This window comes from Vespa crabro, chromosome 8 (assembly GCF_910589235.1).
Source record: "Vespa crabro chromosome 8, iyVesCrab1.2, whole genome shotgun sequence".
Lineage (NCBI taxonomy): Eukaryota > Metazoa > Arthropoda > Insecta > Hymenoptera > Vespidae > Vespa > Vespa crabro.
The window spans coordinates 3,542,992-3,558,852 of record NC_060962.1 but is presented as its reverse complement, the minus strand read 5'-3'; the positions used below and the strand labels follow the sequence as shown (position 1 = coordinate 3,558,852).

The following is a 15,861-nucleotide window of genomic DNA, read 5'->3' as shown; positions in this document are numbered from 1 at the left end:
ATTGTTAAATAATATAAACACATTCACACACGCACACATATATATAGAATAATATTAAAGATTTGGAATTTTCGTTCTCAAATTGAAAAAAGTCGAAAAATATTCTTGGCAACTTTTAAAATCCTGTGTGTATCATTGTTTTATTATTATTACTATTATTATTATTTACTATACTTATTACCATTATTATTATTATTATTATTATTATTATTATTATTATTATTATTATTATTATTATTATTATTATTATTATTATTATTATTATTATTATTATTATTATTATCATTATTACTATTATTATTATTATTATTATTATTATTATTATTATTATTATTATTATTATTATTATCATTATTATTAATAATATTATTATTATTATTATAAAAATAACGACAACAAAAACTACATTTTGCGTTAATAAATTAAAAAAAGAAAAAAGAAATAAATTGCAAACATTACAAAAGTCTTCTTTTTATAAACACACACGTAGCTATTAAGAAATTCTTAATTATTTTTATTATTATTATTATTTTAACATCATTTTAAAAATCCCATATATAAAATACACCAGAATTATTTACATCACAAATCCAGATCAACAATTCTGTCGATTCGAAAAAAAAAACAAAAGAAAAAGATTAGAATTTTCGGATTCGTCCTAAGATTCTCCCTCGTTCGAGGAAAGTTATTAATTTAGAAGAACAAAGCATAAAAAATATAATAATAGAAAAAGAAAGAATGAATATACATAATAATAATAATAATATATATATCGATATACCAAAGTCAATGATTTCACTTGTTCTTTTTTTTTTTTTTCTTACGAATGAGTAGAGAGACTTTTGAAGAAAAGTTTGCAAGGGACGTGTGTGTATGTTGTTGTTGTTGTTGATGTTGTTATGTTGTGTATTGTGCGGCAACGAAAATAGAAATTTAGATACATACATATGTAGTAAAAACGGAGCCACGACTATTTATTGTATAAATGTCGAATTAATATTTAAACAAATTAATTAATTAATCGATTAATCAATTAATTAATTAATCAATTAATTACTTAATTAATTAATCAATCAATCTATCTATCTATCTATCTATAAGAACGAGACGTGTTAGGCTAACATAAAAGAGAGGAACGAATGCTTGCTTGTACAGTATACATGAGAATATATTTTATATCAGCGCGCAGTGCGCGCAATATTTTTTGTATGATATATCCTCTCGCCCGTACCCTCTGCTCCAACCCCTCTCTACCCGAAGTAGAAGCATTTTTATTACCTCTTACAGGATGACGGTGAAAAATCTGTGATGACAAGAAAAAGAGAGAACAAAAAAAAATAAAAAATACCAAACAAACAGAAATAAACAAACAAGTTGCGATATGTATGAAAAAGCCATTGTCATGTCATTTGATTTGAACAATGGAAGAGAGGAAACAAAAGAAACGAACGATTCACCGAAGAAAATAAAACTGCAATGCTCAAAAGAAAAAAAAAATAAAGAAAAAGAAAAGTCAATATTATAAGAAAAAAAAATATCTATTGTGATTTTTTAAAGTATCGCGGGAATGCGACATTTGTTAGAATTTATAATTTACAACGAGCATATACGTCATACATACATATTTCATTGAACAAATATGTAATGACGATGAGATAATATAAAGTAATAATAACATAGTGATATTATACTTAAATGTTAAAAAAGGAATAAATATAATAAGAAAAAAAAATAAGTAAATAAATAAATAAATAAATGAATAAAAAACAATTTTCATCGTCATTTTCACGCAATATGAAAAAAGATTTGTTCGTCCATTTAAAATAATATATCATAAGGAGAGTACGATTGATTTTTTAAAATAATGCATATATCAATTTCTTATTCAAGAAAAAAAAAAAAGATATTTTACAATCGTATGTTTTTTTTTTATATCGAAATGTATGAGACAGTGTTGAAAATATTTCTGTGAACATTTTTCAACATAGAAAAATAATTAAAGTAAATGAAAACTAACTTGCGAATTAACGTTTTTGTTTTCTTTTGCGATAAAATGTACGTGTAATTAAGTACAAGCGTCGTGTCACAGTGTTCGTCGTTTGGTGATATTAAAAAGAAAAAAAATAGAAAAATTCTGGATGATGATAATAATAACAATAATTATAATGATGAGGATAATGATAATTCGTGGGTGCGATATTATAATATGTAAACATAAATATTAAAATTAATTATTAATTTATCGTTGCTTGTGTATATATAAATATTTATTATTATATAAATTGCATATTAGATAAAGTATATTTATTTGTCACGTTTTTATTTTCATTGAAATTATACCGTGAGAATTATAGTTCATGTATGGGTGTGCGCGCATGTGTGTGAGATCGTTTGATATTGAAATACTTGGTCCAGTTTGAATGAGAGAAATTTAATTCTATTTGTGAAGGTGTATAAAATAGTAGAAACAAGTTTATACAAATGTGTGTGTGTGTGTGTGTGTGTGTGTGTGTGTGTGTGTGTGTGTGTGTGTGTATACATATGTATATGTATAAAATTGTACGTGTAAAAATTGTGTATTCTCATATATAACGTTAGCTGTAATAATTTAATAAATACTCTATATCGGAATGGTACGTTCAAATGCAAGTTTTATTTTATATACCAACTGTTTGATAATGTTTCTAAGATAAGTAAAAATTTAAAAAAAAGATAAAACTAATAATAATAATAATAATAATAATAATAATAATAATAATAATAATAATAATAAATATATATATATATATATATATATATATATATATATACATTTTTATACATTTAATATACATTTTACTAAGTCAGCATAGTTTGTGCATTGTGTTTACTTATTCATCCGCTCGTACGCAAAATTATTACATAGGATGTCCCATCTAAAGTATTGCAAAGTATTCTTATCAAAACACGTATGAAAAAGTTTTTTATTTCATTCCCTCCCCCCCCCCCCCGGCGCTTATGAAGAAGACAAAAGAGAGATTAGATGTTCTTATTCTTTTTTCTCTTTTTTTTTAACTAATCATAATATAGCAAAAAAAGAAATTAATTCTTCGTATAATTATTTTTTACTGTGAAGAATAATCTAGAAAAAGAGACGAATATAAAGTTTTTCTTTTTTTTTCCTTTTTTATTTTTAATTATGACGTTACATAATTATACATAATTACGATTAATCCTTAATATATAAACTAAAATAAAATTTCGATAATAATACATAAATTGTGATGTTTTACATGAGTCACTCTGTATATATAGAAACGATACCTACTTCCTTCTTGGAGAGGATTGCAACTATGTGAAATAAATAGAAATAGATGGACAAATATATAGTTAATAAATGGAAATGTATGAGAATGTGAAAAAAAAACAAAACAAAATTATTTCATTAATAATTATATTTATTAAATTAATCTCATTTATCGTATAATAATATTTATTTTAACGAGTCTCACGTACGATCTCGAAACTATTTCATCTATTTATTTCTCTCTCTCTCTCTCTCTCTCTCTCTCTCTCTCTCTCTTCCTCTCTCTCTCCCTCTCTATCTCTCCCTTTCTATCTCCCTCTTTCGCTCTATGAGTTCCTCTCCCCTTCTTCTTCCATATTCCTCTTCCTGGATCTATCTTCGTTTCCCCCCTCGAAAATAACCTTTGACAAGCTGCATGTAGTTTAGTACGTCGATCGTCGCCCTCTCGCCTCGGAATTATACTGTTTCTCGGAACGTTTTACATTTGCTTCATTTTCGCGAGTGAAAGTTTGCTTATCTTCTTCTTCTTCTTCATCTTCCTCTTCTTCTTCTTCTTCTTTTATCGCCTTTTTTTTCCTTTACTTTTCGCGCTTTTGCTCGATCGATCGATCGATCGATCATCATCATCATTGTATGATTCACAAATAATAAATTCAAACTTCCATCGAACAAGAGACAACGAGAAACGATATGCTATTTTGGAATTAAACAAAAATCGTACGTTCATCATTCGTCGGACGCGTAAGAAACAATATACAATATTTAAAAAATGTATATATGCCCTCCTCCCTTTTTTCTATCACTTACAATACGTTAGTATATTTTTAAAAACAAAAAAAGTTAACAATTAACAATTCTTACTGTATTACACGAATTAATGTAAAAAAAAAAATTAGATGTCATTTAAAATAATCATTTATAATCTGATTTTTATTTTCTACTTGAATGACGATACAGTATTCTAAGAAAATTATTTATTTTATAAATACTTTAAAGAGAGAGAAAAAGAGAGAGAGAGAGAGAGAGAGAGAGAGAGAGAGAATTATGTAAGTAAAAATATTATCGCTTTTACATGGACGAGAGGATACTTGTAAGTTCAGTTATGTGTTATGTTTTATTTCGCGAAAATAAACAGTCTTGCATCTCGACGATGATAGATATCTTTGATCTATCTTTGGAATGATCAATTGATGTGCATGCGTTTCCTATAATATGTGCAACATATGCATGATCTATTATCAACAAAATTCGCACCGATTAATAAAAGATAGTGATATTGAAAAAGATAGTTTATTAGTATGTTTATTTTATTATCAATTTTAATCGTTAGATTTGTTTGAAAAGATAACAATTTCTTATAGAAAATAAAAAAAGAAAAAGAAAAGTTGACAAATATATATTATTAAAATGTAATTTTTTAAATGCTGATTAATTTCCTCTTAATTATTTACTGGGATTAAAATTTGTTAAATTAAAAGATTCGTTTCGATAATCTTTTTTTGCACAAAAATCAATTCCTTTTCGTTTGTTAATTAATAATTATAATTATATTATATTTTGTTTGTTAATCAATAATTACGCTATACTAATATTTGATCTAATACTTGATCTAATATATTTAGCTGTCAGAGATCATGCGTTCGAACGAAGTCAATTTAACATCCTGGACGAATGTTCTGACGTTGCATCGAACTTCCTGTAATGAGAGCCTTTACGACTGTGCCATGAAAGAGTGCATCGCCGCCGAATCGATCGATTTAGATCGAATTTGTGCCGTCATGGAAAACGCAATAATACCGATGACGAACTTACTATGCAGATCATGCAATTACACCAATTGTCAAGTGAACGTGTCATTGATTTTAAATAAATTGGAAACCAGCATCGAAGGTATCTTTTTATCGAGGATAACGAACTTCGATGGCTGCGTTTCGAGTAGCATCAAACCTGAGGTAAACAAGAAATCAAATATTGTTCGACGACAAATAAAAAAGAAAGTATGTATCGCATAGTAATAAAAAAAAAAAAAAGGAATTTATGTATACTTTCTGACTAAATTAATATAAAAAGGCTATAAAAATATGCACAATTCTATTGTGAAAAAAGTAAATCAAAAAAATTAGTAAATAAAAAGTTCTATTAATTACGTTAACATAATTAATCGTAAATATAGGATAACATTTTTTATTAGATCCTGGACTGCTCCGATCAAAGAAATATTGTCGATAATGACGATATAGAATTGTATTGTTCGCGAAAATCAACAGTGGCCATTCGTCGAACTGATTGGAGATTCCTTTTCGTCTCTGTTATCATAGTAATAGCTGGTGGCTTAGGAAATACTTTGGTTTGTTTAGCCGTTGTACTGGACAAAAGGCTTCACAATTTAACCAACTATTTTCTATTATCTCTCGCAATTGCCGATCTTCTCGTCAGTCTTTTCGTAATGCCAATGGGTGCTATTCCTGGATTTTTAGGTGAGTTTATTTTTTTCTTTTTATTTTTCATTTTATTTCCCTTTTAATATCCCTTTAAAGTACATCACAGGACAGATTTTAGGTTATTGGCCACTCGGCATCGTCTGGTGTAACATTTACGTGACCTGTGACGTTCTCGCATGTTCTGCGAGCATTATGCACATGTGTTTCATTTCCGTGGGCAGATATGTAGGCATTCGCAACCCATTAAGAACGCGAAGGACCTATACGAAACGTCTCGTTGTCCTTAAAATAACAACCGTATGGTTACTAGCTATGTTGATGTCCAGTTTTATCACCGTATTAGGTAAACTCTCGAGAAACGTAGTAAAAGGAATAACTTTTTTATAAGTTATTACATTTGATTGGGAAATTTTAATAAAAAAAAAAAAAAAAAAAAAATTCGCGAAGTATTTTATAAAAGAGAAACGAACTTAAAAAAAGAAAGATTTCATATACAATATATTCTGAAATATCGATAAAATAGATACTCATTTTTATCGACGTTCGATAAAATAAATTCATATCTCGTAGGCTTGATCGATCCGAAAAACATAATGCCGGAAACAACAACTTGCGCCATTAATAACAGAATTTTTTTCATCTTCGGATCCTTAATTGCATTTTATATACCGACAATCGTTATGGTACTGTCTTACGTATTGACTGTACAATTACTTCGAAAGAGGGCGCGATTTATCGCGGAAACTTCAAACGACGATCTATCGCTTGGGAAATTAATTGGAAAATTTGTTTCAACGAAAACTTCCTCGAACGAACGCGAAAATACAAGGTATAAAACATATACGTATAATTTAATAATAACGTTAAATTTGTAAATTCGAATGTAGAATAATATTATACTTTGTCGTTTGTTTAGATCTCTTAAATTGTTAAGTGGAAAAACAAATGGAAAGATCCTAGCTGCAAATGCAATAGCTTCCAAACAGAAAGCCAGCAAAGTTCTTGGATTGGTATTCTTTACATTTTTAATTTGCTGGGCACCATTCTTTGCATTAAACATTATATTTGCCATTTGTCCAAATTGTTTTGTGCCACGGCACATAACAGACACGTTTTTATGGTTGGGTTATGCATCTTCCACAATAAATCCTATCATTTACACGATTTTCAACAAAACTTTTCGAGCTACGTTCGTACGTTTATTGAAATGCAAATGGTTCAGATAGTAATTCTCAATGAACTCTAGTATTATATATTTTATTTTTTCTTACATCTGCTTTTTGCTTTCCACTTATAATTTTTGTTCTATACGATATAAACCAAAAGCACGTATTAAAATGCTAAAAGACAATGAATTATTATAAGGTATGAGTCTGTTACGATAAAAAGAAAAAAATAAAAGAAATAGACAATATTAAAAAAAAAGATCTTTAAAATTACATCTAGTAAGCCTTAAAATGGATAGCAGATTAAATATCAATGAAAAAAATGTATTTGTAATTTATTTATTTTTTGAGAGGCTAAGGGTGTCGCTTCTTTGTTTAATAATTTGCTCTAATTTGCTCAAAAATCAAAACAATGTGTCAAAGTAAAAGTTACATTGATTACAGTTAGCATAATGTGTGCATTATATCTGTGGTGCATTTTCTATCATATATCCTAAGTGTCATGTACTTGAACTATTGATCTTTTTCTAACATAGTGATATTTAAATATTACACGTGAAGGAAGATTTAATATTCTCAACTAAAATACTCGTTAAATATTTAACAAATATGTTCGTGCGCAAATAGTTAATTATGCAATAACATCTTCCCTTTGATTTTTCTATCTTTTCATATATACATAGGATAATAGGAAATACATCATATATTTTATAATTCACCTTCTGTATCTTCGTTATCATTAACTTTATATTTTATGTACTTTGGTACAATTCTTTTACTTTTTATTTTTTTTTATTCTTTTTTATTTTTTTTTTTTTGTTTTTTTTTATCAACAACTTCATGAAGCATTTCGTTTGTAAATTAACAGTACATAGTTACAGTATTATAAATGTAAGGTGATACATATAACTGTAAGTAACCCAATAAAAAATATCGAATGATTTCAGTTATATATTTCACTCTGAGTATAAGTATGCATATGTATGCGTGCACACATATACAGATTGTTTATTAATATAATGTGTTATACACCAATAGGTGAATACAATGTTTCAAAGTTCAATTCAATGCAATCATTAGCCAATGTTACAGGATTCCACAATATCCTTTTGAAAGTACAAACAAATTAAATGCTGTTCATATCTACATTCTCTAATTCTAATGAACTATGCACATCAATATCTTAATAAAATGTTAAGTATAAATGACGAACTATTCGTCAGAAAATAACATTTCAACAGAGAATGCATTTAATACATGGAAAGTATATTTTCATCTCGTATTCATTTTTTGAATATGAAAGCTAAAATTTGAAAGACTAGAAATAGAACAGCCAATTTTTGATAATGGTAATGCTAATGATGATAATAATAATAATAATAATAATGATGATGATGATGATAATGATAATAATAATGATAATGATAATAATAATAGTAATAATAACATGAATACAAATTATTATAAAGATTCAAGCAAATGTGTAATTTGGATAATAAGCAACAATTTAAATATTAATTAATAAGAACAAATATAGATCTGTGTTTGTATGTGTACGTGTGTATTGATTTTTAAAGTGTATATACTAATGTGTAAATGTGTATAAATTTTTCATTATATATTTAAAAATGCTATTCATCAAATGTGTATAAAATTTACCTTTGTTTTGTTAACATACTTACAATTGTAATACGTGTTTTATATATAGCAAAGTAATTTACACAAGAAAGAATCGTCGCAAAGCAAGTAGAACAATCGCTGATGCTAAAATTGCTATTAAAATACTCCAAAATAGGTCATTCGAAGAGGACATTGTTTCTATTTGAGGATTTAAATGCACAGATGATTGAGCTTCTTGCGTTTCACTGAAAGTTGTTTCCGTACGACGTCTCAATTCACTTCCACTAACATTGTCCGTGTTCTCTGCAAAACTTGTTTCAGGTGTGGGTGTATCGTCAACCTATTTAAAATTATATAAATTTAAACCATGAATACACAAAAATAATGCAACATATACAGTAACAAAATAATAGCATGTACTTTTAGAGCTATTGTATCTAACATATTTTGTTCCTCTTCTGTAATAGGTTTCTTTGCTGTATTTTTGGATAACAAATTCACCACTTTCCCACAATTCTCACATTGCCAATCCAATGATCTGAAATATTAAAATTATAAAAAAAAAATGATACAAATACACAGAAGGTATTAAAGATCATGAATCGTTAATCATTAAAAATAATTATAATAATTAAATATACTTTTTAACTAGCTTTTGTCTTTCCTCAATACTGTAATCTAAAGATCCAATGGTTCCATTGCCAGGTGTAGGCATAAAAGCAATTAATGCTAGCAAGGCTGTTCTAATACTCCATGATGGCTGCCAAGTTTCAGGATGATAATCGGAAATGCTTAGACAAATCTTTTTATTAATCTTAAAGCGACCATTTGGCTAAAACAAATAATTCCCTTTTTTCATATCAGCCTGAGGAAATAAATATCATTTTTTTGGCATTAAATAAAAAATTAACTTACTGTTAACAAAATAATATTTGGAGGTTTCATAGGATATTCAGGTGGTAATAAAATTCTTCCATGGTAAACGCCTCCTTCAAAATCAGTAGAAGGAGGTCCTTGTATGGTAAAATGCCATTCAAAAAGATTATCATCTAAGGGATATGCGCAATACTCTTCCGTTGCTTCATGAAGTTCTTGAGCTTCTCGCATCAATCTTTTGACAGCTATAATATGAATCAATATTATTTCATTTTTAATACTGGCATTAAACACAAAACAACCTGTTCAATATATTACAAAGATTAGGAAAGAAAAGCCATTAAAAATAACAAAAACTTGCCTGGACTTTTTACATTATATTTCCCCTCGAATGACATTTTCAGCATATTGTGTCACGCTTGAAGGTTAAAAAGTATTAAAGGAAAGTCAGTACTTTCAAATGATCTCTATGAAATGAGAAATCTGATATCAAAATGTATTTGAATACTTGTGATTTATAAACTGACGTAATACACGATCGTCTACATTGCTCACATCTTCCTTTGCGTACGTGGCGGTTTATAATGTGCCATGAGATTCGTTTAGCACAAAACGACAAATCTTTCTTTTACCCGAATCGACGTGGCTCTTTGCCAAAAATACGTTCTTTCCGTGGAAAAATAATAAACTGAAGTCTGCTAAATTGTTCAAAAGATATCAACCAATATCAACGCAAAGTCAGTGGAATCTAAATATATAGTAGTTAAGATAAGAAGATAAGTGGGGGAAATACCACCAGATCGAACTCGTTTTTAACTTATCTAACTCGTTACTAACTTCGTTCTATATAATTCGAAATGAATAAAATTTTTCTGATAACGATGTGTTTATAATAGTGATGTAAAATGGTGATATAAAAAAAATTGTTTCATTGTGTTATTATTTGTACGATTACATAAAAAAGAAAACGAAGGAACGTAACGTATATAATATTAAATAGATTAATCATTTATAATAACGATATTTATCAAAAATAACCTCTCTTGATCTCTGATATTCTATAAAAATTGATAAAAATACTTTAAGGTACTCATATGTATCTAATAAAATTGACTATGTATTCCTTTGTATTTTCATTCAATCTAATGTAATTTAAGTTTCACGAAAGTTTATTATATTTTACATTGATCAAATCAAAATATAAAGGAAATGTAGACTTACAACATAAAATTTTCTCTTTTAATATTTTATTGTTATATTATTAAAGCATATAAATAGATCGATCGTAACATTTATCATTATTAGTATTCTCAATATACGATAAATTTAATTTGTGCGCACACATTCTGTGCTGCTTGTAGAAGGATATATTTTATTTTTGTATGTACTATACATTGCCAAGATGCTTACTCCTAAAGCTTTACACACGAAGAAAAAAATATATCACATTACTTAGTTTCGTGGATTTCAAGATCAAGTTTTATATAACATTGATCTCAAAAGGTTGTACTATTTAATATGATCAATTTCCTTAACATAAAATATAATTGCATACAATTACTTGAAGTTTTTACGTTTAATGCCAGTGATGTTGCCCAGGGTTATACAGCAGATCAAATAATTGTAATACTTGCTGATATTTGTGCAGCATATGGTCAATTTTCATTTTTAATATCATAATAAAAAAATAATACTGAAATTTCAAATAATAAGAGAAACAAATATTAAAAAATAATATATATATATATGCACAAATTTCTATATGTGTACTTAAGTTTGCTGAGATTAGAAGTTACAAATGAATTAATATGTATTTGATTAATTAGTAAAATATATTATTATTATCTAATATATAATAAACTTTCTAAATTAAAGAATTATTTTAATTAATACTCAAATAATTGTTGGTCCCTATAATGGTTCAAATAATTTTCTGCTAAATTCGGAAAAAAAATTGTCACGATTAAAAGTAATAAAATAAAATACAAAACTGTAAAAATTCTAAGAATATTTTCTAAGAATAACTTAGAAATATTTATATTGATGTATAGTACCCTGATATTTTAAAAATTTACTGACTTTGTATCGAAAATAATATGTATCATTTTATGCAACATTTTATAATCTCAATCATATGTAGCAACTTTATATTTAAATTTGTAAAAATTCTATATTATAACTTCATACTATTTCTTTTAATTTTATAAATATAACAAATATTATTTCTTTTTAAATCATATAAAAGACAAATATTTTGTGAAATTTCCTTTAGAGATTATCATTTGTAGTAATAATAAATATTACATTTCATAATATTTGGTTTTGTTTTTAAACAAATAAAACTATTATTATTGTGTAACAATATAGCTTAATGCAATATAAAAAACTATTTAAGCGCATATAGTACATATTAATGTTTAAAATATTGAAATTTATTTGATCTGTAAGTGCGCTAATGACGTTTTATTTGACTATTGTCATTACTGTAACTGTATATCATAGTTTTTTATTGCAACAATATTAAATCAATAATTAATTCAATAATCTGCATGCAATTTTGAAAAATATAAGTTAAACATAGATATTCCATCAGCTAATTTCATTAACACTTAAGAAGTGAAGATTTCTATTACGATAATATTAAGGCATTCTACATCAATTTCTTTTTATTTTCTATAAATATTTAGAATCTCTGTGTTCAACATACATAATATAAAATAATTATGTGGGAGGCAATGATCTATCAATTTTGGGAATATTTCTATATATTCCTCTCTCTTTTATGTAAACATTAACATATCAACACCTGTGTGGTGATACATTCTGAGTATATGTATATGTGCATAAAATGCAATTACTGAAAAATTATGCAATATCAATGTGTATTATTGAAAGCAGTCTATTTTAGGTAAAACATTTGATTAGTCGGATAAGCTCCTCAAGAACTAAATAAATTATCTCTTATTTCAATACCACAAAATAATCCATATGTCCATATGTACTTTTTACATAAAATACGTGTTAGAATTTTAGCACCTTCCTTTAAAAGCTTTAGTTTATATAATACCACAGTTTGTCACGTTTACTTTACATTAAAGTTTATGTATATACATATATATATACATATATACATATATATACATATATACATATATATACATATATATATATACATATATATATACATATATATACATATATATATATCCATTATATATTTTTTCAAATAATCTAAGCTTTAATGTAAAGCAAATACAAGGAATTTTGTTTTAGCATTATTCCTTTTTTCATCATAATTTCATCTGTAGATAATTATTGGAATAGTAGAACTTACAATTTCAAATATTGTTTTGCAACATACATGATATGCTTTGCTTAAAGTAATATTTTGTGAGTTTCTTTGTTCTCTCTCCATGTTCTTAAAAAAAAGTTTTATATAATTCAAAATATACACTAAATGTGTGTGTGTACATCTAATAAAATAAAATAACTTTGGATATTTGTCAATACACATACATATATAAGATATAATATTAAGTAAAAAATATTACTCGAAATTAATTTAATGGGCAAAAATATGGATTAATCCGTAGGAAGTAAGTTATTGTCTGTTAAAAATTATTTCAATAATTCCATTTTCGTATAAACTTATCAAATATATGAACGTGCATAGACTACAAAACTGAGATCTTACACTAAATGATAAAATTAGGCCATACAAATATTTTGTATAAATACAATTGGCATTCAAATAAATTCATTTTTCATTTATCACATTTATCATTTATCCTTATAAGCTTGCTTATATGTATAATTTAATTTTGTAGAATAATAATATTTATTATATTCCTGTTTTTTTTTTCTTTTTTATGTTTAGTATCACTGGTCATGGTACTTTTGAATTTCTTTTGCCAAATTTCTTTTTATCAATTTTTATAGATTTTACAATCTAAATAATTTGCAACAATTTAAATTCTATTATTTCAGTGAAGAAAAATGAAAATAGTAGAACATTTTTTGCCATCTATTATTTTACACTTTTCTCTCTCTCTTCCCACCTCCCCCCTCGTGTTGTATATTTTATATAATAGAAAAATACAAACAATCCTCTTAAATACAAATGGATCTTCTATCAGCTATCATTAGTCCATTCGCCTGTTTCTTTTAAAGCCCTATCTGTTAATCGCTCTATCTCAGTCAAAAGCTGTTCAGTCTCCATATCAACACATACCATATCTGCTTCTACAGGATCCCATTCTAAACTGTTTGGTGTTGATACTCTAGACCAGGGAGATGCTGTCAAACTAGAAGGCTGACTATTATTAATTGAAGTTTGTGATCCATCAGTACTAATTTTATCATTATCCATAACTGGCAGTGGCAACCCTAAAAGAATATATTTAAACAATCATTTTAAAGTTTTATGCTATTTAATACTTTATGCATCATCAATATAACGAATTACCTTCGTGTTCCCATTCAAGATCTAATGAGGAGCCAGGTGTAGAGGAAACACAAGTTTGCTGTTTCATTAAATTTCGTACATCAAGTATTTGTAGTGGTGTATCTAAACCAGAACTAATAGATTTGATATTATTAAAAAAAATTGTATATTTACTGTTTTACATAATAAGCTTTACATTATTTAAAGTGGACTACATATACCTCGTAGAAGGATCATTTCTAGAATTTAATCTGGCATATTTGTTAGAACCTCTTTGCCATCCTCCTTCGTCTAATAACTCTAAAGTCACAGGAACTCCATGTTTTTTCTATAAAATATATAAACTAGAATATGTAAAGCATTAATAATAATTTATATTCTATTAAGAATGCTATATTTTTTTTTGCAAAGCTTTATACATGTTGCATAAGCTATTAACATATCCTTTCAAAATTCATACAATATACGCTTCACTCTCTTTTACTAAGAGTTAAATAATGTACAATTAAAGAATTTATTTGATTTCAATCGAAAGATGCTTATATTTTAGGATCAAAGGCAAATGTAGCTTTATCAGAAACTAAAAATTATATGCATGCAATAAATTATATTTGACTAGTGTGTATACTTTTTATACTAAATATAATACCTTAAATATTGATGATCTTATCAAATTCTTGTTATTAAATGTAAATTTAATATAAACTTAATATTTCCTCTAAAGAATCTATATCATCAATATTAATTCAAAATATTAAATTACCTTAAATTGCTTTAAGGAGAGAAACGATAATAGACTGTCCAGTAAGCATAAGGATCAAATTTATAATTAATACAGAACTCTTACTTGTAGATTAAAAGAATTCTGATTCTTACGTTTTTGATCCTTTAGGTTGTTCTTTATCTTCTTCTCCATCTATAAACTACAAAATTAATAAAAATATTATATATATATATATATATATATATATACGATGTATATACGATTTTCTATTTTTAGATCATATTAACAATTTCTAACAATTTCTTTTTTCTGGTGTAAAGAAAAAAATTTCATGTAATTTATTATCATGTCTATATCACACTTTCGGTTAAATCACATGCAATATAAGATTAATTAGTTAAATATATACATACGGTCTAATCTCATAGTAAACATATTTATACAGTCAATATTCTTTAATCATTAATATTGTTAAATTAGTCATGCTACTTGCTATTCAAGAAGAGAACATACATATTTCATAGGCGCCATTAACGTTCACAAACAAAATGCAATAAAAAATAGTGTACACTAGATTGAAATAAAAAACAATACAACTAATATCTACCTCAGCTTGTTCGTCTCCTTGGCAGGACATGCTGGTATGCCTGTGATACAACCTTAAATTTAAACAATACATAATACATAAATTTACCAAAAAACATTGAAAAAATTATGATTTTATTATTACACAAAATGTATTACACGAAATGTAAAAATAATGAAAATAATAAAAAGAGAAATGATAGATATAGTTAAGTTTTATTATCAATAAAGATGCAAATATACCACCGTGTTTAGCATCATTTTAAAGAAGATATAACGGTTATTACAATAGTATCTAACCTGTACGATAATGAGTCGGTGACTTTGGCAAAACATCGGCCGAAACAGGCCCCCATGACCTGTCAAATCACGGCGTCTTGCCGTTGGCGTCATCTAACCGATCTATAATGAATATTTAAATGCCAGTCTTTAATTACCACGTAACACGCCCGTAAATTGACAGTTAGAAAAAAGAGACAGCGCCCCTTTATTGTTGTGAATTGCGGACGTCAAATAAGATAGATCATCCTCGACCATGTTTAGTACCGTATGAATAAAAGCAAATACGAATGAACAGCTGCTGTCATGCGCGATCGTTCATTCTCATTTTAACATGCGCATGTTCTAAGTCACAAGTTATGAATTAAAGTTATTTACTTATAGTATATACATATTATATATATATTTTACTAATTATATATATATATTTCTTATTGCAT

The 15,861-nt window shown here is 26.6% G+C and overlaps 3 protein-coding genes across 8 annotated transcripts; 1 reads left to right on the top strand and 2 right to left on the bottom strand.

The window, feature by feature from the left end:
- The first annotated feature begins 3,140 nt into the window (after positions 1-3,140).
- Positions 3,141-7,139, top strand: LOC124426362 (5-hydroxytryptamine receptor 2A). 6 transcript variants are annotated; one of them, XM_046967980.1, is made up of 6 exons: positions 3,141-4,003; positions 4,909-5,238; positions 5,478-5,763; positions 5,834-6,070; positions 6,298-6,556; positions 6,644-7,139. In XM_046967980.1, the coding sequence occupies exons 2-6, from the start codon at positions 4,921-4,923 to the stop codon at positions 6,951-6,953; spliced, it is 1,410 nt and encodes a 469-aa protein (XP_046823936.1). In that variant the 5' UTR covers positions 3,141-4,003; positions 4,909-4,920; the 3' UTR covers positions 6,954-7,139. The 6 variants fall into 6 exon arrangements, with proteins under 6 accessions (XP_046823936.1, XP_046823934.1, XP_046823935.1 ...); XM_046967978.1 differs by having other exon boundaries at positions 3,141-4,027; XM_046967979.1 differs by having other exon boundaries at positions 3,141-4,332.
- A 79-nt stretch (positions 7,140-7,218) lies between these two features.
- LOC124426366 (ubiquitin-conjugating enzyme E2 J1-like) lies at positions 7,219-10,195 on the bottom strand. Its single transcript, XM_046967995.1, has 6 exons — positions 9,898-10,195; positions 9,751-9,807; positions 9,429-9,634; positions 9,155-9,345; positions 8,934-9,051; positions 7,219-8,853 (listed from the first exon to the last, which is right to left on the bottom strand). Exons 2-6 carry the CDS (start codon positions 9,794-9,796, stop codon positions 8,611-8,613), a joined length of 804 nt encoding a protein of 267 aa, XP_046823951.1. The 5' UTR covers positions 9,797-9,807; positions 9,898-10,195; the 3' UTR covers positions 7,219-8,610.
- A 424-nt stretch (positions 10,196-10,619) lies between these two features.
- LOC124426368 lies at positions 10,620-15,802 on the bottom strand. Its single transcript, XM_046967997.1, has 7 exons — positions 15,443-15,802; positions 15,165-15,216; positions 14,710-14,756; positions 14,597-14,630; positions 14,055-14,161; positions 13,855-13,967; positions 10,620-13,775 (listed from the first exon to the last, which is right to left on the bottom strand). The coding sequence occupies exons 1-7, from the start codon at positions 15,496-15,498 to the stop codon at positions 13,522-13,524; spliced, it is 663 nt and encodes a 220-aa protein (XP_046823953.1). The 5' UTR covers positions 15,499-15,802; the 3' UTR covers positions 10,620-13,521.
- Between the last annotated feature and the right edge of the window lie 59 nt (positions 15,803-15,861).

Bases quoted from the DNA above. Each gene is read 5' to 3' on its own strand.
- LOC124426368 (XM_046967997.1), bottom strand. From the start codon at position 15,498: ATGGGGGCCTGTTTCGGCCGATGTTTTGCCAAAGTCACCGACTCATTA. The intron at 14,631-14,709 runs GTAAGAATCAGA...CTTACTGGACAG, and splicing joins CAACCTAAAGGATCAAAAAC to TCTATTATCGTTTCTCTCCT. The intron at 13,776-13,854 runs GTAATTCGTTAT...ATATTCTTTTAG, and splicing joins TCTTGAATGGGAACACGAAG to GGTTGCCACTGCCAGTTATG.
- LOC124426362 (XM_046967976.1), top strand. The intron at 6,071-6,297 runs GTAAACTCTCGA...CATATCTCGTAG, and splicing joins CAGTTTTATCACCGTATTAG to GCTTGATCGATCCGAAAAAC. The intron at 6,557-6,643 runs GTATAAAACATA...TCGTTTGTTTAG, and splicing joins AACGAACGCGAAAATACAAG to ATCTCTTAAATTGTTAAGTG.
- LOC124426366 (XM_046967995.1), bottom strand. From the start codon at position 9,796: ATGCTGAAAATGTCATTCGAGGGGAAATATAATGTAAAAAGTCCAG. The intron at 9,052-9,154 runs GTATATTTAATT...TTAATATTTCAG, and splicing joins AGACAAAAGCTAGTTAAAAA to ATCATTGGATTGGCAATGTG. The intron at 8,854-8,933 runs GTACATGCTATT...AATTTTAAATAG, and splicing joins TAGATACAATAGCTCTAAAA to GTTGACGATACACCCACACC.